Here is a 25,919-nt window from a genome sequence, read left to right as displayed (position 1 = left end):
GCTTGTTTCCTTATTTTTATGGCCTATTTGTTGTTGTTGTTCAGTTGCTAAGTTGTGTCTGACTCTTTGTGATCCCATTCACTGCAGCACACCCTCTCCTCTGTCCTTCACTATCTCCCAGAGTTTGCTGAAATTCATGTCCATTGAGTTGGTGGCATTATCTAATCATCTCATCCTCTACCATCCCCTTCTTGTTTTGCCTTCAATCTTTTCCAACATCAGGGTGTTTTCCAATGAGTTGGCTCTTTGCATCAGATGGCCAAAGTATTGGAGCTTCAGGTTCAGCATCAGTCCTTCCAGTGAATATTCAGGATTGATTTCCTTTAGGACTGACTGGTTAGATCTTGTTGCTGACCAAGGGATTCTCAAGAGTGTCTTCCAGCATCACAGTTTGAAAGCATCACTTCTTAGGCATTCAGACTTCTTTATGGTCTAATTCTCACATCTATGCATGACTACTGGAAAAATCATAGCTTTGACTATATGGACCTTTGTCAACAGAGTGATGTCTCTGCCGACATCACATTTTTAATATGCTGTCTAGGTTTGTCATAGCTTTCCTTCCAAGGAGCAAGAGTCTTAATTTCATGACTGCAGTCACTGTCTGCAGTGATTTTGGAGCCCCAGAAAATAAAAACTGCCACTGTTTCCACTTTTCCCCCATCTGTTTGCCATGAAGTGATGGGACCAGATACCATGTTCTTCATTTTTTGAATATTGAGTTTTAAGCCAACTTTTTCACTCTCCCCTTTCACCCTCATTAAGAGGCTCTTTAGTGCCACTTCACTTTCTGCCATTAGAGTGATGTCATCCCCACTAAATTCTAAGTTCCTTGCCAACAAGATTCTTGTGTTTGTTTTCTGTTAAATCTCCACTGGCTGTGCCTAGTACATTTTAAGTGCCTAGTAAATGCTCAATGAATGAATGAACAAACACAAAATTTTGTTCAGCTCTTCTGAAAAGTATCTGTTGAATTCCTGACTGGAGTTGGCACTGTGCTGCTCATGTTCTATGAGCAGCAGGAGACTCAACTGCCTGGAGGGTGGTGAACCAGGGAGAGAGGATAGAAGTTGTGTGTGGGTGTGTGTTGGGGGAGAGAAGGGGTCTAGAATACTGTATATGCTTGTGTGAGCAGAGTTAGAAACATAGAAGGACCCAGCCCCAAATAGTAACCTTAATGGCAACCCACTCCAGTACTCTTGCCTGGAAAATCCCATGGACGGGGGAGCCTGGGGGGCTGCAGTCCATGGGGTCACTAAGAGTGAGACACGACTGAGCGACTTCACCTTCACCTTTCACTTTCATACATTGGAGAAGGCAATGGCAACCCACTCCAGTGTTCTTGCCTGGAGAATCCCAGGGATGGAGGAGCCTGGTGGGCTGCCGTCTATGGGGTCACACAGAGTTGGACACGACTGAAGTGACAGCAGCAGCAGCAGCAGAGCAAGAAAGAGTGGGATTGAAGAGGAAAAGAGAAAGATGGTAGCTTTATATATCTCTTTTTGTTTTGTTTTAATTAATACTCTTGCAACTGATGAATCCAACAAGCATACAAGTTTATTTGTATGACTCCTACACTTAAAAAAAATATTTGAGTTAAAAACAGACCAAAGAAGAGTCTTACAGACAGGTACAAATAATAGAAGCATTAAAAGGGAGTGAAAGACCAAGCTATAGATCTGTAAAAAAAATGATGCAGGAAGAGAAGATGGTAAAGGAAATCATGAGAGGAAATAGCTTTGCCATTTCCTCTAAGTTTTACAATTCAGTCCAAAATGTAACTTTCAAATTCTTAGCTGATGAGGTAAAAAATAATAATATGATAAAAGTGCCAGTAAGAATGAGGGATAAAGTATAAATCCATAATCTAGTTGGAAGAAAGAATTGCTGGAACTTGGACTGGCTTGTCCTTCTGGTAGAGATGTACCATCAAGCACATCCTATTTTAGCTAGATCTTGTAAGCTATGTGTGATGACTATGCAAATTACTTCATATGTGAGAAACTCGCCCTGAGAACTATTAAATTAACATTTTCATGCAGTAGTTATGGTTTTCACAGATTTTCATCTTAAACTAGTTTAAGGTATTCCAATCCAAAGAAATTTCATTTTGCATTTTGAAGATGATACTGTAAGAGGTTTGTTTTTTTTTTTTCCTTTGACAGTTTTGCACATTGAGTTTTGTTCATTTTAGTTTCAGCCTATGGGAACCGTGTGCCGTGAAGCAGTAAATGATTGTGATATTCGTGAAACATGCTCGGGAAATTCAAGCCAGGTAACTTATGAATAATTTCCTTTGAATCCAAGGGGGGAAAAGTTGGAGTTTGTTTAGTGAACTGACCCTCAGATGGAATGGAAATGGGCAAGATATTCATGTTTCTCTTTCATGTCAACTCTTTCTCTCTTTTCATTAATTTTTTGGGAATTGAAGTTTCAATAATCAAAGCTTGAGCAGATGTTCAGTGTGATTTTGTCTTAATGTTGAACTAATCTTAAGACTGTATATCTGACTTAACTATTTTGTTTTTGTTGAAAGTAGGGAATAAAAGGCTTTTGTGTTTAGTCTAGCTGGTGAAGGAAGAAACAGAAAGACTCTTTCTCTTCAACTGGTTGAAACGAGTCAGATAAGGCAGAGAGAACTGCAGGATATTGGGTTCTGAGACAGGGCCTGTCTTGACTTTTATTTACCTGAAACAGCTTGCCACTAATTGCTGCTTTTGAATTTAATATCATTTAGTTGTCAGTAGGGAAGATAAGGGGAGAAGGCAATGGCACCCCACTCCAGTACTCTTGCCCGGAAAATCCCATCGATGGAGGAGCCTGGTGGGCTGCAGTCCATGGGGTTGCTAAAAGTCGGACACGACTGAGCAACTTAACTTTCACTTTTCACTTTCATGCATTGGAGGAGGAAATGGCAACCCACTCCCGTGTTCTTGCCTGGAGAATCCCAGGGATGGCGGGGCCTGGTGGGCTGCCATCTATGGGGTCGCACAGAGTCGGACAGGACTGAAGCGACTTAGCAGCAGCAGCAGCAGGGAAGATAAGGGCTTCCCTAGTGGCTCAAATGGTAAAGAATCTGCCTGCAATGCAGGAGACATGGGCCCCTGGGTCAGGAATACTCCCTGGAAAAAAGAATGGCTAGCCATTCCAGTATTCACTCCTGGATTCCATGGACTGAAGAGCCTGGTGGGCTACAGTCCATGGCGTTGAAAGAAGTCATACATGACTGAATGACTAACACTTTCACTTCAGGGAAGATACAGAAGTTAATAAACTTTGACAGGGGATCCCAGATCTCAGTGTATGTGTATACAGGCAGTCCTTGCTTTGCATTGTAATGCAGGATCACAGAAGTGACCATGAAAGCTGAAACCATGTGAAGTATTGTAGTAATCAATGGAAAAATTTACAGTTATTCTGTGATCTTTAAAAAATATCAGGTGATTAAAAACTCCCTTACTGTTGGACTTAAATGAATAGGGAAATGAAAAAAAATGAACTAATATTTATTTAGCTCACATTAAATTAAAATGAAAATATTGAAAATTAACACATTTTATTTCTTTGTAAAAAACTTATCGGTAATTTGAGCTGTGCTTGCCTTCTCCTGGTCAGAAACGTAATGATACTTAATGAGCATCTTACCTATGCCTTGTTGAATTGCTACTCTCCTTTCTAAGTTTGGGCCAATTTTTTGACATGATCCTTTGTGCTTTCAATGTCGTGAAATATCCAAGAGATGTGAAGTTGTGAATGGGAATTTTTTTGCTGAACAGTGGTGTCAGCATCCCATTCCCATAGTCACTGATTTTTTTTTTTCTGTAATGCTATTTACATTTGATTTTAATTTCTCTTCCAGTGTTATCACTTTTCATTTCTTTGCTGCACTTTCACCTTTGTTGGCCAATTTCCTCTTTCAACTATTCAGTTTTATTATAAGATGTCACATGGTATCACCCAGAGACAGAAGGGCAACAAGCTATGTCCTTTGTTATCTGTACATGAACTGAATGAACAGATGCTCAGTGGTCAATCCTGACAGTCGTTGAAAGAAGCACTTAGATGGGCTGTTGACCGTGATGGCCGTATCTTATTTACCAAGCGACTGGTGGACTGAAGAGCTAATAGCAAAATTTGTTCTTTGTGCAATTATTCATACTTAATCTACTATGGTAACTGAAATTGAATGTGTCCTTGGGGTACTGGTATTATTTAACAAAACCATAGTTAGTGAAATTCCTTCACGCTGGAGCCATGCAAAGTGAAGAGTGCCCAAATCTATTTTCTCTAGAGAAAAGAGAATTAGTAGTGGTTTATCTGTGCTATGCTCAGACAGTCACGTCCGACTCTGCTAACCCATGGACTGTAGCCCGCCAGGCTCCTCTATCCATGGAAATTTTCAGGCAAGAATGCTGGAGCGGGTTGCCATTTCCTACTCCAGGGAATCATACTGACCCAGGGATCAAACCCGCATCTGTTGCATCTCCTCATTGGCAGGCAGATTCTTGATCCCTGCGCCACCCGGGAAGCCCTACTTTAAGCATTAAAAATGCTTTATTTTAAAAGCAGTCATTTTAAGAGATTAAAGATTTGCATTCTTACTGGCTAATTAGCATTGTTTTCCTAAGCTTACACCTAGTGAGGATGGGGATACAATGAATGATTACCTAATGGGCTCTGGGAATGAAAGTATATTAAAGCAACTTCTTTAAAATGTAATTATGTGATAAGCAGGATTTCAAAAGAATTCTAAATCTGAAAATTATGTGCATACAGAGATGTTCTTGTTGCATTGGTTGTAATGGCATAATTTGAGATACTTGTAAGTAAATATTTTAATACATTGATTATATGACTTGTTAGCTCAGGGAATGTGTTATAGCTATAAAGACACCTACAAAAAAGTTTATTATGATGCAATTAAGTTTGCATGATGAAAGTAAAGGGCTGAAACAGAATATAAAGCATTATCTATAATCTGATTATACTTATATTATAAAATACCACATTATGTTGAAAAAGGTAGAGGAAAAAATGTACCAAATTATAAAAAATAGTTGTCTCTGGATGGCGGGAATATTAGAGACTTTAGTCTTTCATTTTTCCTGTTTTTTTTTTTTTTTTTTACATTTCTATCCAGATAGGAATGTTTTGCAATCTTTTGCAGTCTTTTCCGCAGTTGCTCCAAGGGAAGAAAAGTTGGGGGGCAGGGGATGGCTATAAAACATGTCTTTTTCTGACATGTCCAAGGTAGACTTTCACTTGAGAATCATTTTATGTATAAAAACTGTTACTTCTCATGGTTAAGAAAGAGGAAACCATATCTATTGCTCCATCTGGTGGCATCCTTCTGGCTTTGTCTTGTGCTCTGGTTTTCTTGCTCTGAGAAGTCATGTGTCTGTATAAGTTAGCTGAGTCTTTGCTGTTGGTTCTTTTTATTTGTAAATAAGGATTTACAAATCAACTGCTCTTTTCCTCTGGTAGATCCCTATTTTTAGGGGAAAATGCATCAATTGTTACATTTCCTTTTGTTTTCTCTTGATCTTGTGTTTTTTTTTTTCAGATGATTTGGGAGATACCCTGTATTATGAGACTTCATTTTCAAAACGAAAACCTTTAAAGAGATTAGCTCATCTTAATATCTTGCTGTGTATTTGGTTCATATTTCTGTTTTCTTTTCCTAGTGTGCCCCCAATATTCATAAGATGGATGGTTATTCATGTGATGGTGTCCAGGTAGGTTACTTCATCTTTACCTAAATGTTTCCTATATACCAGCACAAAAGAAATACTAAGTCTCATCAAAGTAGGAAGATCATATTAAATGTTTTGTAGTCAACTCTGAAGGTAAAATGCCTTTATAATACTCATCTACTAGTTTTCTTAGTCATATTTTTCAGTTACCTGATGGAAGTAGACGTTGTGCTGCTAACGGGTATGCTTTTCCGTTTTAGGGAATTTGCTTTGGAGGAAGATGTAAAACCAGGGATAGACAATGCAAATACATCTGGGGGCAAAGTGAGTAAATAACAAGGTTTGAGCCTTCTCCAAGTGTGGTAGCTGGCCCGAGGGCATGTGAACTGGATGGAAGTAATTTTTCAACCACTTTATTATGACTCAGGGACTTTCAGAGCCACTGCAGCAGGAACACTTTTGTGGAAATTAGAGAAAAGCACCTCCTTTGATAAGACACAGCTCTGTATGTCTTGGCTAGTTAGCCATGTCTTTGGATGGAAAGTGGCTTTGCTGCCAGGCAGATAAAATCCATTCCAGGGTATGCAACTTGGAGAACAAAGCAAACCTGGATTTCTGATCCTCTTATGCTGTCTTTAACTTAGTATCCTTAGGCAAAACCCATCAACCATGTGGAATGGACATGGACCCCAAGTTGGGCACCCTTGGATAAGAACTGTAGCCTTTTAGCTAGAATTGCTTTTTCTTTCTTATCTGTCTTTCTTAAACTCTAGCTGGTTTTCCTAGTTATAGGTGAATTTCTGCTAAGGTAACTCTGTCATATCAGAAAGAAATTTTAATGTTATTCCCTTCAAACTTTGGCAGATTTTCAGAAGGAAATATGTAACATTTATATCTAAAACATATTTAATTTAGATGCATATTTAAATGCTATGTTTTTCCAGAAGTATTACTGGCCCTTCTGAAAGAAGTGTTTGCTTCAAACTCTTTCAAAAGATGATTTATATTGGAAAGCAAGCTGTGAAGATAATGATAACCATTAACTGTCACAAAGACTGGCTCTAATCCTTTTGGGAATGGAAGTGTATGCTCTCTGTTGAACAACTAGAGAAACACTGGGATGGGAGAACATTTTAGTTATGTAGGCTTGTGCTCTGGACAAAGAAATATGGTTTTTGCTTCCTCCTCTTGAGAAAAATTAGTGGCTGATAGCAAGAAGTAGGAAAAGAAACTACCAAACATTATCAGTTTAAAAAATATATTCTGACAGTCATCTTTTGATTAGTTTGCAAAAGTTGTTTTGATCTAAATCTTGGATAGCTCCATCAACTGACCTTGGCTTTAGCAAAAATAAAATCCTGACAAAAATTCTGACATGACTTAAAATGTTATTTGACAGTCAGAGATTTAACATGAATTCAGGTTTGCTTACAAGCAGAGTAACTTTTTAATAGCCGTTAAGAATTAATAAACAAGGTGGAAATACTGCTGTTTCTTGAGTCTTTAATTATCGTGGATCATTCTTTTAATAAAGTTGTCTTTATGATTCATAAAAGTTGCTGAGTGAAAAATTCATGCTTTATATCTGGCACTGAGATTAAAGCATTGAACATTTGTCAGTGAACCATTTGGTAGCATCTTTCCCCAGTTATTGGCTAAATTCTCAGGAGTGTTGTTCTCAGAACTTACAGCCTGAATCATATCAAAGATCTAAACAGATTTGTTTTCAAGTTTTAAATGAGCAGTTGTGAGAAATGTATGCAAGTGATGGATAGTTTTGGTATGGGGAACTCTTGTGCAACATGGATACAACCTTTGCAATTGGTAACATTGTAGTGAAAGAAGAGAGTTCTTCACAAGTGTTTTCCCCTTACTGCAAAGAGTTGAACAGCTCACGTGGCATATCTCTCACTGACAGAAAACTCTATTCTGCTTCAGATGTGATGTCATCAGACAAATACTGCTATGAGAAACTGAATATAGAAGGCACCGAGAAGGGTAACTGTGGGAAAGACAAAGACACGTGGATACAGTGCAACAAACGGTGAGATGGAGAAACTGGCCGAGTTTATACCTCAGTTCCAGGCACTACTTCTGAGGCAACCAGGACTTCCCTGTTTTCTGCATGCCATAAAGCATTCTCTTTCCCTCATCTCTTCCCAGAGTTCCAACAGCACCTTTGCAGAGGGTTTCTGAATCTCAATATGTATTCTGACTGAATCTCAATATGTATTCTGACCTCTCTCCTAAGGCTCAAGCGATGCCTATGGCTGCCTTAGGTCTTTCTCACCTAGAAGACAGCTGTCAGCATCTCAAAGGCAACAAAAATTAAAGCCAACAGAATGTTCTCAGTGCTGATAGATGGAATTATCTGACACTGACTTTAATAGAGAACTCTTTTCCCCAGAGATCTTAATATCTCATTCTCCTGTTTAGAAGCCTCAGAGTGATCCTTGATGCTACCTTCTCTCTGACTCATTATCCAAATGACACATCATGTTTATTCTTCTCTTTCACTCCTCCACAATTTGTCTTTAATTCATCTCTTCATTTCTGTGCCTATTGCATTACCCCAATTAAGACCTATGTCAATTCTTCAACTAATACAGAAACCTCTTAGTTTTCTCTGCCAGCAGTGTCTAGCATGATCCCATCAAAATAATCTTTTACTGAACCTTTTGACCATGTCAGTTCTTTGTTCAAATTTCACTGGTTCCACATACTTAATTGATAGTAAGAATAACATCTATTCAGTGCACACTGTGTGTTAGGAACTGTATTACACTTTACATAAGTGATGTCATTTAATCTTAATGGCAGTTTGCCTTGTTTTATGTAGAAGGAAACTGAGACAGTTAAGTTGACTAAGGTCATGTAGCTAGGATATAATAGGAGCAGAATTAGAATTCAGCAGTCTGATTTTAGAATTCTCTTTTAACCACTTTGCTAAATGTCATACCATCTTGCTTAATACATGAAATGGAGCCTTAGGTCGGCACTGTACCTCTTCCATAATTTTCCCCAACCTACATATTTTGTTTTCTTCTTCTCTACTCTTTCAAAGTCTAGCAAACCTTGCCATTTCTAATATATTTTATTGTCCTACTTCCACACCGGAGAAGGTGATGGCACCCCACTCCAGTATTCTTGCCTGGAAAATCCCATGGACGGAGGGGCCTGGTGGGCTGCAGTCCATGGGGTCGCGAAGAGTTGGACACGACTGAGTGACTTCACTTTCACTTTTCACCTTCATGCATTGGAGAAGGAAATGGCAACCCACTCCAGTGATCTTGCCTGGAGAATCCCAGGGACGGGGGAGTCTGGTGGGCTGCCGTCTATGGGGTCACACAGAGTCGGACACGACTGAAGCGACTTAGCAGCAGCAGTAGCAGCACTTCCACCCGGGTATGTGTGCTAGTCATACTTTAGGAAGTACCCTATATACTCCATAAAAAAATTTTACCTATCCCAAAATTACCCATCCCCATCCCCTTGGATAGCACTTACTCTGTAAATTATTTCTGGATTATTTTATTTATTATTATTTATTTCCCCACACTTCCCTCTTCTCCTGCATCCTTTGCATTACTTTTATGGTTCTTGTCACTAACTCTATGTTTTATAGATGTTTAATGTATGTAATTTCTCTTCTTACCCAGAGTATAATTTCCTTAAGAATAAAAATCATCTAATGTTTTTAATATTATACTAAAGTATTTAGTAAACTCCAATGAAAAATGTTGAGTGTCTTCTATGTTAAAAAGCATTTTTATTTATGATATATACAATAATGTGATGATATAACTTTTAACAATTTTTTTAATACAATAATACATATTTTTCTATGTTGGTGATAGATGCAAGTCTTAATTTTTCTCTTTTTCTATATGATAAAGTCTAATATTTCCATATATAATTGCTGGCCTGCTAATAAGTCTTTGCAAGACATTTATTAGAATATGTTTATCATTATCTATCTTAATGATTAAAATGTGTTAAATATAGAGAATATGTAAGATAGTAGTTAACACAAATGAAAATATGTTACAAGTTAAATTAGAATTGTATGTGCTAACTGGGGGAGAAGTGGAATATATTGGAAAAGGAATCATCCTATGTGGTTGAGAAGCCACAAAGTATATAATCTGTTCTTTAATTCTGGTGCCATTGGTTGAAGAAAACACTGTATTCTAAAAGAATCCTCATTCAAAGTTCATTCATTCACTTATCAAATTTTTTTTTTTGATGTCTTAGTATATCCTGTGATGTGTAATGAGGAAAGAGATTCAGATATAAAAGAAGTCCATTTGATGGGTAATTTTCTTTAGATAAATACTTAGCGGACAATAAAGGAAAATCTAGAACATAGTTGGGATTTTGGTGCACCAAACGTTTCAGAGAAGACAGTTTTTAAAGCTGGGAGTAAACTAATCTGAGGTTATTTTGTTTTGCTTGTAATTTGAAGCAATAGTACAGTCGATGAAAAAACAAATGCCTAAGTAAGATAACATTATTGTTCTAACTGTATGGCTTTTGCTGTATCTTTGAGGGAAGAAGTAAATACTTGGTACTTTTCTAACACAGGGATGTGCTTTGTGGTTACCTTTTGTGTACGAACATTGGTAATATCCCAAGACTTGGAGAGCTGGATGGTGAAATCACGTCTACTTTAGTTGTACAGCAGGGAAGAACGTTAAACTGCAGGTAATGATCTAACCCTTCTATGAGAACATTAGCCATCTTATTTCCCAGGAATGAGCTTAGGATTACTTCTATTTTCAGTTCATATGTATGTTAGTAAGGTGAAATGGATTCTAGTCCATAGGGATGATTAAGTAAATCCTGTCAGAGAACAGATAGAAAGAAGGGAAGAATTAATTGAATGTGGACTACTGTATGGTAGCTAGAGTTATGTTTAATTGTCCAGTTAAATCTTGCAGGGTTAGTTTGCATTTCATTCTTATCAGTGGATTAAATAAATGCATCTTCCTTTGCTCCCTTATGAAATCCCACTAAAATGACACTAAATAGATATTTTTCTAGAATTTGTATGTCCATAAGGAAGCAGAAAAAGGGAGAGGAAACAGCAGCAACAAAATCCTAGAGCATGGAGAACAAATAGATGTGTGGCAGATGATTATCAAAACTAAAAATGCTGAAGTCCTCAGTCAGTAATGGGGAAAACCAAGAAACTGACTCAATATATACTGCCAGTCCCAAAAGGCTCAAAATGGGCAGCATCATCTACTTCTGGAAGAGGGAACAAAGGACTTGGGGATAGAGGAAGGAACTCACATGAAAAAGATAGGTGAACTCTGTTAGAGAAGCTGCTAGATCTACAGCTTACTTCCCTGACCCAGCTAAGCTGATGATTGCTCACCCTCCCATGAAAGATTTGAGCTTTACAGTCTGCAAAGAATAAAACAGAAGGTTTCCAAGCTTACTGTCAGCAGAAAAATCAGTTATCGAAGTGTGTAGAAGTGATCTAGCCTCATTGATATTCAGTCAGAAAGTCCCAGAACTTCCAATCATCTGTCTGGTTCCCCAACTCAAATATAAACAGATGACCAGATTTGTGAAGAAAGACTCTAACCTAAAAAGAGAGAGAGAGAAATGACCAGAAAATGCAACAACTACCTATAAATATTTTAAGATACTTCTATCATGAAACAAGAATAGGGTAGAATTTTTAAAAATGAGGAATATTAAGAGAAAACAAAGGAAAGCTGTTAGAAATTAAAAAAAAAAAAAGATGGCAAACATTAAACTCAATAGTTGAAATTATCTCCCAGAAAGTAGAGTAAAAGAGACAAAGAAAGGGACATAGAGTAAAGCTCACCATGTTAGAATAGAAATAATAAAGAACAGAGAAAACAGCAGGGAGGAAATTAGCAATGGCTGGGGTCGCTAGGGGGCTTCCCTGGTGGCTCAGAGGTTGGACACTACTGGGCGACTTCACTTTCGCTTTTCACTTTCATGCATTGGAGAAGGAAATGGCACCCCACTCCAGTGTTCTTGCAAGGAGAATCCCAGGGACAGAGGAGCCTGGTGGGCTGCTGTCTCTGGGGTCGCACAGAGTCGGACACGACTGAAGTGACTTAGCAGCAGCAGCAGCAACTCCAAGAGCATTATCTAGAACTTTTGGACTTGAATTTCCATATTACCAGGCTCACCAGGTGCAAGGTGAAATTAGTGAAATTAGTAATACATCAAAACTTATCATTATGAAATTTCAGAACCTAAGGAAAAAGAATCCCAACTGTTTCCAGAGAGGAGAGGAAAAAAAAAAAAAAGGAATAGGCATTAGAATGGTTTCAGATCTATCAACAAGAGTGCTGGGATCTGAAAGACAATGGAGAAAATAATTTCCAAAGTAGAATTCCGTACTCAGGTAAACTATGAATCGAGTGTGAGGGTAGAAAATAAAGAGACATTCAGATATGCAAGTTTTCTCCAAGTTTACTCCCCTAAGTCCTTTCTCAAAGCTGTTAGAAATTGTGCTCCACCAAAATAAAGAAGAAAACTAAGAAAGAAACATAGTGAATTTAGGAAACAAGATATTCATTCTGGAGAGAGACAGGGCAATCCTCCAATGAATAGTATCCTGGAGAAAGCCAAGATAGCCAGCTCTGTACCATTTACAGGGGCCAACCAGATCAGATAGGAGCAGGGGAACTCCAAATTAAAACTCTAGGGGAGATTATTTCAGCAAGATGAACTGATGTTCAGACACACCTTAAGTGGAGATTTTGACAGCAGGGTTGGGGTAATTTTGAGTTACTGACAGATAATTCAGTGATCAAATAAGAGACTTGTTGGTGTGATCACTCACCTAGAGCCAGACATCCTGGAATGTGAAGTCAAGTGGGCCTTAGAAAGCATCACTACAAACAAAGCTAGTGGAGGTGATGGAATTCCAGTTGAGCTCTTTCAAATCCTGAAAGATGATGCTGTGAAAGTGCTGCACTCAATATGCCAGCAAATTTGGAAAACTCAGCTGTGGCCACGGGACTGGAAAAGGTCAGTTTTCATTCCAATCCCAAAGAAAGGCAATGCCAAAGAATACTCAAACTACCACACAATTGCACACATCTCACACACTAGTAAAGTAATGCTCAAAATTCTCCAAGCCAGGCTTCAGCAATCTGTGAACTGTGAACTTCCAGATGTTCAAGCTGGTTTCAGAAAAGGCAGAGGAACCAGAGATCAAATTGCCAACATCCACTGGATCATGGAAAATGCAAGAGAGTTCCAGAAAAACATCTATTTCTGCTTTATTGACTATGCCAAAGCCTTTGACTGTGTGGATCACAATAAACTGTGGAAAATTCTGAAAGAGGTGGGAATACCAGACCACCTGACCTGCCTCTTGAGAAACCTATATGCACGTCAGGAAGCAACAGTTAGAACTGGACATGGAACAACAGACTGGTTCGAAATAGGAAAAGGAGTACGTCAAGGCTGTATATTGTCACCCTGCTTATTTAACTTCTATGCAGAGTACATCATGAGAAACGCTGGACTGGAAGAAACACAAGCTGGAATCTAGATTGCCAGGAGAAATATCAATAACCTCAGATATGCAGATGACACCACTCTTATGGCAGAAAGTGAAGAAGAACTACAAAGCCTCTTGATGAAAGTGAAAGAGGAGAGTGAAAAAGTTAGCTTAAAGCTCAACATTCAGAAAACGAAGATCATGGCATCTGGTCCCATCATTTCATGGGAAATAGATGGGGAAACAGTGGAAACAGTGTCCGACTTTATTTTGGGGGGCTCCAAAATCACTGCAGATGGTGACTGCAGCCATGAAATTAAAAGATGCTTACTCCTTGGAAGGAAAGTTATGACCAAGATAGCACATTAAAAAGCAGAGACATTACTTTGCCAACAAAGGTCCGTCTAGTCCAGGCTATGGTTTTTCCAGTGGTCATGTATGGATGTGAGAGTTGGACTGTGAAGAAAGCTGAGCACCAAAGAACTGATGCTTTTGAACTGTGGTGTTGGAGAAGACTGTTGTGAGTCCCTTGGATTACAAGGAGATCCAACCAGTCCATCCTAAAGGAGACCAGTCCTGGGTGTTCTTTGGAAGGACTGATGCTGAGGCTGAAACTCCAATACTTTGGCCACCTCATGTGAAGAATTGACTCATTGGAAAAGACCCTGATGCTGGGAGGGATTGGGGGCAGGAGGAGAAGGGGACTACAGAGGATGAGATGGCTGGATGGCATCACCGACTCAATGCATATGAGTTTGGGTGAATTCTGGGAGTTGGTGATGGACAGGGAGGCCTGGCGTGCTGCGATTCATGGGGTCGCAAAGACTCGGACATGACTGAGTGACTGAACTGAACCTAACTGAATCTGAGGGAAAATAAAAAGTTATACAAGTAAAAGAAAAGGTATAATTATGGTGTACATTTACTAAGTCCTAACAATGCATGATTTGTTGTTAATTTAACTAGTTATCAACAAAATGTATAATGGAAGGAAAGGGGAAAGAGATGAATTCTCAAATTCCATAAAAGGCAGTCAATTGATAATACTGAAAATAGGAAAATTAAAAATAGTGATACAAACTCATTATTTAAAAATATGTACATAAATAAAGAAAGAATCAGTTAAGAGTAGAAAGTGATTCCTCCAGGGAAGGATATAAGAGGAGCAGGGGCAATGGATCCCTTCACTGCATTGTAAAAACCAATCTGTCTATTTAACTCATAAAACTATATGCATGCATAATTTTGATAAAAACAAATAAACAATAATGGAAATTTTTGTAATAGCATTGACATGGTACTATATGAATAGATGATGAATATACATTTTCAGTCCCTATCCTGTTTATTTAACTGTTTTTATCCTGTTTCTTTCTTACTCCTGCCTAATGTATGGGTTGCTGTATTGAATAGTTGTTGCCATAGTTTAGCCATTCTCAAATATACAGTTGACCCTTGAGCAACACTGGTTTGAACTACAAGGGTCTATTTATGTGCATGTTGTTTTCAGTAAATACAGATTTTTTTTTTTTTTAATAAATATATGCTACAACACTACATAATCCCCCAGTGGTTGAATCTGTGGATGTGGAACTTGGATTTTCAACTGCATGGAGGGTGGTACCCCTACCCCCCATGTTGTTCAAAGGTCAACTGTAGTTTGTAAATAGAACAATCTTTTGGGGAAATGTAACCAAAACTAAAAAATTCTCATCATTGTTTGAAATGTATTTAAAATCTTGAAAGTACTTATTTATCAAATCAAATGTTATTAATAATGGCTTACTTGACTTGTACATGGCATAGTAGCCAAAGGAAAATGATAAAGCCATTTCAGGCCCTTGTTATAATAATTATGTTTAAATCCTAAGGAATATAAATATCTCTGCAAATAATTAGATCAAAAGATTCAATTGCTTTCTCCATTTGGAGATTGAAAATGTTTATGCTACTTTTAAAATTAGGTAATAAAGAGAAAATAGAGAAAGTGATATTGCCTACTTTAAAATTTTTAAATGTAGTCTCAAGATAAATGTAAATTAATGGAATCCTGCTTTCTTTTTGCTCTCAATTTATTTTTAGTGGTGGGCACGTTAAGCTTGATGAAGATGTTGACCTTGGCTATGTGGAAGACGGGACACCCTGTGGTCCCAAAATGATGTGTTTAGAACACAGGTGTCTTCCTGTGGCTTCCTTCAACTTTAGTACTTGCTTAAGCAATAAAGAAGGCACTGTTTGCTCAGGAAATGGAGTAAGTATTCACTGCCTCACCATAGGGGTCTATTCAGTTCTTTTATATCAGAGAAACAGATATGACCCTGAACTGCCTATTTCTGTAATAATGGAAAACGTGCCTGTCCATGTTTCTCTAGCTAGTGTATAAACAGTCATGTGGTCATAGTCATTTGTATATTTCTGTTGTGTAATCTGTGAAAGCTTGAGAATGAGAAAGTTTTATCTTCCTAACCAAATTCTTCCATTTTCCACTCTTATTAGGTTAAATTGATCTAATTGAATATAATCTGAGTTTTCTACAAGTGACTTAGGAGACAAATTTTAACAAACTATAATGGGATGAAAAAGGGAGTAAAAAGTAGGGGCAGTGGCCACAATACTTAACAATTGGGATGGTCCAGGCACTGACCAACTCACTCCAGTGTTCTTGCCTGGAGAATCCCAGGGACGGGGGAGCCTGGTGGGCTTCCATCTCTGGGGTCGCACAGAGTTGGACACGACTGAAGCGACTTAGCAGCAGCAGGCACTGACCAATTAGAACAGACCATAAATAATTGCCTTGACCAAAACAGTGGGTACCAGCTGATAATAACGTCTAGAAATAGAAGCAGAATAATTAAGGAAATGAATCTCAGAGATGAATAGAAAGAATGGTGGTGCTGGTGGTGCTCAGTCATGTCTGATTCTCTGTGACCGTATGGGCTGTAGCCTGTCTCACTCCTCCGTCCATGGTATTTTCCAGGCAAGATTACTGGAGTGGTTTGCCATTTCCTTCTCCAGGGGATCTTCCTGACCCAGGGATTGAACTCAAGTCTTGCATCTCCAGCATTGGTAGGCAGATTCTTTACCACTGTGCCACCTAGAAGCCCAAATAGAAAAAATGGTGGTATTTAAAGGGCTAAATTCTATCTTTTTAATCATGTATCTGACAAGATATAGTTAAATTTATAGGTTAAATAAACATGCTCTATTAGCAAGTACAGTTTTGTGATTTTCAGTTAGGAATTCCTACACTGACGAAAATTTCTTGAATCTTCTTCTTTTAGCATGTGCCATGATTTTCTTTTTATCTTCTCTGGGTTCCTTCTGGTTATACTATCCAGTTGAGAATCCTTGTCCTGGAAGTGTAAGCCTTCAATCCCGGTCATTCTGTGTATATCCCTGAAGGATACACCAAGAATTTCCTAAGGAAGGCCTTAGTAATTGTTACTTTTTGCCTAAGAATAGGAATTCTTCTGGTACAGGAGAATAGAGGAGGTATATAGGAAGTAGTTTTGCTCCTTATTTTAAAGGAATCTGCTAAGTCTTCTTTCCTTTATAAGTTAGAGGATGTTAGGGAGAGATGCTTTTTGGGAGATGGGAGAAAAGCATAATGGAATAATTTCTTGATCATAATGCTAATGAATACTGTATCTTATTCATCTAGAAGTCCTGAGTATGTAACACAGAGTTGTGTTAATTAACTGTTTAAGGAATGAGTAATGCATGATGAGTGATGGGGCTTCCCAGATGGCGCTAGTTGTAAGGAACCCACCTGCCCGTGCAGGAGACCTAAGAGATGCAGGTTCAATCCGTGGTACAAGAAGAGCCCCTGCAGGAGGGCATTGTAACCCACTCCAGTATTCTCTCCTGGAGAATCCCCATGGACAGAGGAGCCTGGCAGGCTCCGGTCCATAGGGTCACAAAAGGTTGGACACATGAAGCGACTTAGCACACATGCACACGCAAAAAAGTAATAGACACAAGTAAATCAGGTGGCAGATAGCATCAAATCATTAATATGCATAATACAGAAAGGTTATATCCTATGTGTTTTTAACTTATAGTGACTCAACTTTGTATATGTGACAAAAATTAAAATGTGAAATACAGTAAATATTCTCTTTATACTCTACATCATGTAGGTTAAGAGTGTGGGCTTGGAACCAGACAGTTTGAGTGTGAAATCCAGCTCTCCTCTTTACTAACTGGGTGAGATTGGGCAAATTAATTAGCTTCTCTGTGTTTCACTCTATTCTTATAAAGTGGGAATAATAATATTGCCTAGGATGCAGGATTGTTGTGAAGAATCAGGGAATTAACACCTGTATCTGATACATAATACTTAGATCAATCCCTGTGACACAGTGAATATTCAATAATGTCAGCTGTGATTGTGTTTATTATGATCATTGTACAGTGAACAGTGTTTCACTATTCTTGTCAGTGTATCACTGGTGCTGCTGCATGATGTGGAAACACACTTGGAGAAACCAGTTGACCTGATTATTGACCTAATCTGTTGAAAACACAGTTGGGGTCTCAAACTCAGGCCTTTTTTTTTTTTTCCTTCCTGCATATTTGTTAATCTGCAGAAAGTTGCTAATCTGAATTAATTTGAAATCTGCAATTTGTTGATCATATCTATCGTACAGTTAAATCTGCATGTATGTTGTCTTCTGGCAAATTCAAGCAGACAAAAATGAGAAACCCATCCCATCAAACCTGAGTTCTGAAGAACTTCTCTGATCCTAACCCTAACTGAATTCTCTCCTACTCATTCCTTTCAAAGTTGCTTTGAATAATAAGATTTTAGAACAGAAACATAGGTTCTGTTTCCTGAATATATAAGTGAAGATTATTGTCTGATAATTTTAAAAAATGTGGTGCCAGTTTATGTGAATTTTTCCCCTAGGCTTTGTTTGAGGGACTTCTCAGTTTCCATGACCCCTGAGATAGCTAAGCCCTGGAGCTTGGGGTGAGGTGCCCAGGTTATGGTTTTGTGAAGCTTTCTTCTCAGACCGCTGCAAAGCCTCAGGCCTCACCTCTTCTTTGTCAGATTTCCCTTTATCTTATCTGCTTCCTAAAAGATGAATAAAATTTTGGTATAAAGACCCTTTCTTTAGAAGAAGAAAACTTTGTATTGGATAATTGGAAAATGATTGTAATTCTGCTTAGTTTTTTAAAATCTCCCTCATAAAACTTGGGTTAACAAAATTCAAATTGATCATCAATTTTTGTGTAAGGAATGTAAATTCTCTCTTAAACTTTGTTGTTTTCTCTGGGTCAACTGTTGCTCTCTAGAAAATATTTTTTGAGCAAGATAATTAGTAAGTGATTAGAAATAGGAAGAAAATACCAATAAATGTCCAATCCCATCTAATTCTAGGCATACAATTATTAGAAATTAATACAATTAATTTTTATTTTTAAAAATTAATGTTTATTTTGCATGCCTCTGTACCTAAGAGTTAGTGTTGATTTTAGATTGATTTTGGGTTTCAGGTTTGCAGTAATGAGCTGAAGTGTGTGTGTAACAGACACTGGGTAGGTGAAGACTGCAGCACTTACTTCCCTTACAATGATGATGCAAAAGCTGGCATTACACTGTCTGGCAATGGTAGGTACTTACTTTGGTCCCATTATGTTGTCTTTATGCACAAGGAAGAGAAAACTGCCCTTCCTAAGCTTTGTTTGGATTATTTTTATATAATTCAAATATAAGTTAAATCAACATAATAATGAATTACAATGTACAACTGGGGCCCTCATTATGAAACCAATTATTTCCATTATCTCGTAATATGAAATATTGAATATAACTTAGTCTATTGATTTAGCCATATCTTGTTCTATATCAGGCTGATATTTTCCAAGTATTATACTTATTTGGAGCTGACAACAAATCCTAGCATCTTTTTTTAAAAATATGATTTAGTTTTTATTTATTGGCTATGCTGGGTCTTTGTTGCTGTGCATGGGCTTTCTCTACTTGTGGTGAGCGGGGGTTACTCTCCAGTTGCAGAGTGTGGGCTTCTCGTGGTGGTGGCTTCTCTTGTTGCAGAGCCCAAGGTCTAGAACATAGACTCAATAGTTGTTGTGGACAGGCTTAGTTGCTCCCTGGCTTATAGAATCTTCCTGGACCAGGGATTAAACCTGTGTCTCCTGCATTGACAGGCAGATTCATTACCACTGGGCCACCAGGGAAGCCCTAGTATTTCTTTTAAATGAATAAAGTAATCAAAATTGTTAAGTGTATGATTTTATATTTTATACTTCTTATATACTGGGACTAAGTAAATGAGGAAAAATTTGAATTGATTTTAAAAATATTTTGTTAGCTTTAATATTCTCTCTTAAAGAACCACATCTATATTAAACTCCAGTTTCTGTAGCCTCTACTGTAGGTAATTCTAGAAGTAGTAACCTTGGCCAAGGTGCCTGGAAGGGGTTTGACATGGATAAGAAGCAGCAGGTGTAGTTCTAAAAGCAAGAGTTGCCCAAATGGAGAAGTAGAAATTAAATGCAGATAGTGGAAAGAAGACATACCTTGAAGATGAATGTCCCTTTTAAAACTATGTTTATCCTTTCATTATTGAGTATTCTTCTGCATAAAATAATGTTCAAGTCCTGAAGTCCATTCAGCTCCAAAGAATGAGGAAATTATTATTTTTATTCTAATCATCCATACAGGTTAAATGTATTAGTCAATGTGACTTTCATAATAAAACTCACAGAGTGATTAGGATTTTGGCATCTTCAGTCTTAGCAATGGTTGTGGGGCTGGTTCCTGCACTTAATGTAGAAAGAAGCCTCTTCAGGTCTGTGGATTTAACTGGCTTGTCAAAAGTCATACTATTACTTAGAAGTAACCAGAACTAGCATTTGAGTTGATTGTTGTTCAGACGCTCAGTCGTGTCTGACTCTATGACCCATAGACTGCAGCACACCAGGCTTCCCTGTCCTTCATTATCTCCCAGAGTTTGCTCAAACTCATGTCCATTGAGTCAGTGATGCCATCCAACCATCTCATTCTCTGTCCCCCCTTTCTCCTCCTGCCCTCCTTCCCAGCATCAGGGTCTATTGATCCCTGTTAATTTTCTGGAGCTCTCCCCATGGCTCAGTGGGTAAAGAATCCGCCTGCAATGCAGAAGACACAGGAGATGCTGGTTCAGTCCCTGAGTTGGGAAGATCCCCTGAGGGAGGAAATGGCAACCCCAGCATTCTTACCTGAAAAATCCCCTGGACAGAGGAGCCTGGCAAGCTAGTTAAAAGGATTGGAAAGAGTCAGACATGACTGAGTGACTAAGCACTCACGCATGTTAAATCTCTGGAAAGAAAAGAAGGGGAGATGGGCTAGGTCTTACAGTGGGAAAATCCCAATGCCCCAGGAGTCCTCTGGTATCTGCACCCTCTATCCCACAGATGACTGGGGCAGGGTGGAGTCGGCTAGTCTCCTGGATGTCTGAGCCCTGCTGTCCCATGTGACTCCTGAGGGCTCCCAGATAGAGAGGCTGCCACTCCATCATGGGGAATTGGAATCTGTTCCAGTCATCCATGATTACTGTCTTTGATTCCTCAGGAGTGCAGCAGACAAAGAGCTAACTAAGCTGCCCTGGGTGAGAGCCCCGCAATTTAACATGGAATATAAGTCTTTATCAACCAAACAGGTCTTCTGAGCCAGAAGCCAGGCAGGCCTCCAGCCTGCATTTTCTGCTCTCGGGCTTTTACTTGGGCTTGTTGTCCAGTCCTTTGACTCACTGGACCCCTTTCACTGCTGTGATCCCTTAAGAATTGCATCACAGACTGTCTGACTGTTATTGCTGCCGGACACAACAGCACCATCACCCGGTCCTTATCTCCAGCCCTGCCCTGGCCCCCTGCCAGTCTGGTGCATCCTCGCTCTCACAGGTCATCAGCACCAGTCTCCAGCTCACCTGACTCTGTATTTTCCATTGTTTTTCCCAGATACCACAGTCATTATTGGCAAGACTGGGAACTACAGTCTTTTATAATGTATACCACCTGACCATCTGTAGCCATGTCTTCTCCCTTTAGAAGCTTATATTTACACAGACAAAATATCACACAAAATAAGGACCTTACACTGGTTGTGAAAATGGAGTGATAAGAACAATAACATTTCTAGAATTTCTAGGGAAGAGGTTGGAGTCCAAAATATGATTTCTAAGTATTCCTCCCCAGGGGTATTGTGCTTTATAGTGATACTCCTTTCTTCTCCGTATTTTATTCTTTATGTTAGTTCAATGACCTCATTATATTTTCCAGAAAAATACATGGAAAAAAACCATTCAAAATGCACTTGGACAAGAATTAAAAGGGAACATATGCAAATAATTATTTTTCAAAAACCAATTGATCAAATTGCTAAGTTATGGTTGATTTCTCTTCCCTTAAAAATGCCTGCTTTTAATTTCAAGATATATAGGAATATCAAATCATTGTCATATGCCTGAAACTGATAGAGTGTTTTGTCACAATTATATCTGAATACATAAATAAAATTTGGGAAAAAGCTTCTCTAAAATTAAACTGTATAAAGGAAAAAATGCTCACTTTTTAAAACAAATGTTATTAGTGTGATGATCATTAATCTGGAGAATAAAGTTCCTGAAAGAATTTTATATCAAAATTTCAGCTGTATTCACTGATCTTCATTGTTTTTTTTCTCCCCCCAGGTGTTGCTGGTACCAATATTATAATAGGCATAATTGCTGGCACCATTTTAGTGCTGGCCCTCATATTAGGAATTACTGCATGGGGCTATAAGTAAGTGAAATGGCTCAGTATATTACTGTCAAACTGTACTTTAAAATATTTATCTAAATGATTCTAAAAATTTTTGTATCATTGGATAAATAAACCTGCAGTGAAAATCAGTCTGGTTCAGTATTCAATCCATGATGATCCTTGGCATGATTAGAGGTAACAGTAATTTATCATTTTTTAGATTTTGAGATTAACTCCCATCTATTCTAAAAATATTGAATATTATTTTAAAACCATTACATGAAACAAAAATCAATCTAAATCGTGTCTCATACAAAGGCTGTGTTGGTTGGCTGTTTAGTGATGCAGATTCTCTTGACTTAAACCCATTCCTCCACATCTAGGCAGGATAGTGTATGAGACAGCATAGCGTTTAGTAACAAGGGTGATATCAACAAGATCAAGAGCAGGATCAGCTCCTTAGTGCTTCCTGCTATGAGCAGGGATCCTGCCAAGAGCCAAACCTCTGCCCAACCAATGTGAAGAAGACATTGTTATTTGTTAAATACGTGAGTGTTTTGTGGGAAGGAAAAACTTCAGAGATGTAATGTGTTAAAATTAAAATTCAACTCTAAGTTACAACTTTTAGAAACCTAATTCTTAAGCTTCAAAGTTCAGCTTACCATTCTTTGTTTCTATGTGTAAGATTTAAAAAGTTACACATTATGTAACTTTTGAATATTGGATCCCCTTAGCATTTAGCTGGAGAAGGCAATGGCAACCCACTCCAGTACTCTTGCCTGGAAAATCCCATGGGCAGAGGAGCCTGGTAGGCTGCAGTCCATGGGGTCGCTAAGAGTTGGACCCGACTGAGTGATTTCACTTTCACTTTTCACTTTCATACATTGGAGAAGGAAATGGCAACCCACTCCAGTACTCTTGCCTGGAGAATCCCAGGGACGGGGGAGCCTGGTGGGCTGCCGTCGCTGGGGTCACACAGAGTCGGACACGACTGAAGCGACTTAGCAGCAGCAGCATTTAGCTAAGTAAATGACTTCACAGATTCCAGACTTTTTGTATACTTAATGTGCTCATTTCCCTTGTTAAGTACTTCAACTTATGATGTGAAAAGTTTCCTTAGTATTCAAATAACTTATGTTTAATAAAATTAAACTTAAATGAACCAAACTTTTTTGATTAGGCATTGACTAGCATAGTGTATACCCACTCCAGTGTTCTTGCCTGGAGAATACCAGGGACAGGGAAGCCTGGTGGGCTGCTGTCTATGGGGTTGCACAGAGTTGGACACGACTGAAGCGACTTAGCAGCAGCAGCAGCAGCATAGTGTATATAATCATTTGTTATTACTATTATCACTGCCTGACATTGTTTTGAAAGTGAAAAGTGAAAGTGAAGTCGTTCAGTCGTGTCCGACTCTTTGTGACCCTGTGGACTGTAGCCTACCAGGCTTCTCCGTCCATGGGATTCTCCAGGCAAGAATACTGGAGTGGGTTACTACTTCCTTCTCCAGGGGATCTTCCTGACCCAGGGATCAAACCCAGGTCTCCCGCATTGGAGGCAGACACTTTAACCTCTGAGCCACCAGGAAAGCCATGGTTTTAACCCAACTGAATTAAAAGACACGTCTTTAAACTAGTATATGGGTATTGCTGGCTGTGAGGTCAAAACACTGAAGTTATTTTGGCTGAAAAGAGAGTAATTAGTTGACTGCCAGGATAAACTTTCTATGTTGTAAGTACAAAAATGCAGAAAGACATTTGTGCAAGGCTGTGTCAATAAATAGCACAGACAGCAGGGTAAAGTTTAGCATAATATAGTTAACATGGCCTAGCATAGTGTATGGAGAAGGCAATGGCACCCCACTCCAGTACTCTTGCCTGGAAAATCCCATGGACGGAGGAGCCTGGTAGGCTGCAGTCCATGGGGTCGCTAAGAGTCGGACACGACTGAATGGCTTCACTTTCACTTTTCACTTTCATGCATTGGAGAAGGAAATGGCAACCCACTCCAGTGTTCTTGCCTGGATAATCCCAGGGACGGGGGAGCCTGGTGGGCTGCCGTCTATGGGGTCACACAGAGTTGGACACGACTGAAGCGACTTAGCAGCAGCAGCAGCAGCAGCCTAGTGTAGCAAATGCCTCTTTAATGTGCAGATTGTTTGGCACTTTGCATGCTTATATTTGCACCAGCTGATTTCAGCATAATTTGGAGTATAAAATTGTATGTCTGAAAGAAAGGCTTTTCTGCACATATATTGTTTGAGCTCTCTAATGCCTTAGCTGAGTTAGCCCTATCTCAGCGTCACACTATTTCCTTGACTTCCCTTGTGCAAGGCTCATGTAGTAGTTGCCATCACACCATTGCTATTGTGAAGTAGCTCAGTGATTTCGTTTGGTCATGCGGGAGGGAAAGCAAAATTGTTAGTTCTGTTAGTTTTCTGCCACCTATTGATGTAAACTGATATTTCACGTTTAAAATCTTGGGAAAAATTACCCTTTCAAAAATATGAAACCTGAACATCTAATCCTACTGCTAATGAAATTATCTGTGTCTGTTTGTTTTAATGATTAGAATGAAAAATATTTCTTTCTGTATATCATTTCTTATTTTTATGAAATTTAAGTGATTTCACTTCTTTGTTTCTGAATATATGTACTTTGCAGAATCTAGTTCCTACTACAGTATTCTCTTCATAAATAATTTGAACCCGAATGATGAAAGTTTTAATGTTACTACATTTATTCAGAATTTGTATAAAAATAGAATAAGGATGTAGAAATTTTAATACAGTAATTAAATTCATGAATATTCTATTTAAAATGCCAAGCGAATTTAGGACTTGAGAACTCATTTTCTCATTAATCCTTCCAATTAAACTTTCTACCCCTTCTCCAAGTCTTGGGGTAATAGAAGGAATAGGAAATGAGGAATACTCATTTGTAACTGGTGGATCGCTCAGGGAATCAGATTGAGGGGATAAAAAGTAAAACATGTTGAATTGAAGTATTTTGGCTTATTTTTCTCCCGTATATGATAGTTTCAGGAATGAAAAATATTAAATCTCAAATTGGCACTTTTACTCTCATGAACTCATTATTAAGCAAGATGCCCAGAGAATTCATGGAATAGATTGACAGGTAAAAGTGCTACAAAATCTATACAGCAACCTTAGCCTTGATCTTGGAAGGAGGAGCCTACCTGATAGTTGCTTCACCTTCCAACAAGTCTTCAAAATACTGACAGCTAGTTAGGTCAGGATAGAAATTTTGAAGTTAGCTTGTTTTATTTAAAAATTAAAAATCATTGGCACCTCCTTACCACACTCTCTAGAACACATTTTTGTTTCAGAATGATTTATTCTGAAACTCATGCAGTTTTATTTTAGGAGACTTTAAACAAAGTATTACCACTGTTGCTTTCAGTGAAACTTCACAGTGATGTGATGACTTGGGAGGTCCATAACAGCTGTGGATTCTCATTCTATCATACACAAAATGTTCTGATGGGCATTTATGTCTTCATATTTGAAATTCTTAGGATGAGCTCTAGTTTGTGGCATATATTCCATAAAGAATGAATTATAATTTTTATTTGCATGAAAACACATTTTATATATATATAACTTGACTAGTTTCCTTATTTAAATCAATGTGCATGTCTGAAAACCTATATTTGAAATAAGGTTGACTTCAGGACATTACTAAATGTTTAATATGATAACAGTTGACATTGAGAAAACAATTACTTTTTAATAACTGAAGCTTTATGCTTTTAAACAATGGTTACTTGAAAATGTTGTCACTAACCCTTTGGTGTCATTTCTTCAAAAGATGAAGTGAAATTTGTGTATGTGAGGGTGTGTGTGTGTGTGTGTGTGTGAGGCAGCGGCAGGGGGAGACTGTGTTTTTGATCTTCATTTTAATTCTGCAATTAGAAATTCTAGTGGAGATCTTTCATCAAGTGCTTTTATGTTTAGTGATTTC

General features: G+C 38.3%; 1 protein-coding gene across 10 annotated transcripts in view; it reads left to right on the top strand.

The window, feature by feature from the left end:
* The window catches only part of ADAM22 (ADAM metallopeptidase domain 22), a 235,085-nt gene that overhangs the window by 181,655 nt on the left and 27,511 nt on the right, over positions 1-25,919 (top strand). For all 10 annotated transcript variants that reach the window (XM_027539325.1, XM_027539330.1, XM_027539332.1 and 7 more), the window contains exons 18-25: positions 2,195-2,275; positions 5,685-5,735; positions 5,954-6,017; positions 7,632-7,737; positions 10,278-10,397; positions 15,274-15,442; positions 18,691-18,805; positions 21,885-21,975. In XM_027539325.1, coding sequence (XP_027395126.1) covers positions 2,195-2,275; positions 5,685-5,735; positions 5,954-6,017; positions 7,632-7,737; positions 10,278-10,397; positions 15,274-15,442; positions 18,691-18,805; positions 21,885-21,975 — 797 coding nt within the window. The remainder of the gene's footprint in view (positions 1-2,194; positions 2,276-5,684; positions 5,736-5,953; positions 6,018-7,631; positions 7,738-10,277; positions 10,398-15,273; positions 15,443-18,690; positions 18,806-21,884; positions 21,976-25,919) is intronic.

This window comes from Bos indicus x Bos taurus, chromosome 4, assembly GCF_003369695.1.
Source record: "Bos indicus x Bos taurus breed Angus x Brahman F1 hybrid chromosome 4, Bos_hybrid_MaternalHap_v2.0, whole genome shotgun sequence".
Lineage (NCBI taxonomy): Eukaryota > Metazoa > Chordata > Mammalia > Artiodactyla > Bovidae > Bos > Bos indicus x Bos taurus.
Note: the sequence above shows the minus strand (reverse complement) of the source record. Positions and strands in the feature narration are given on the sequence as shown.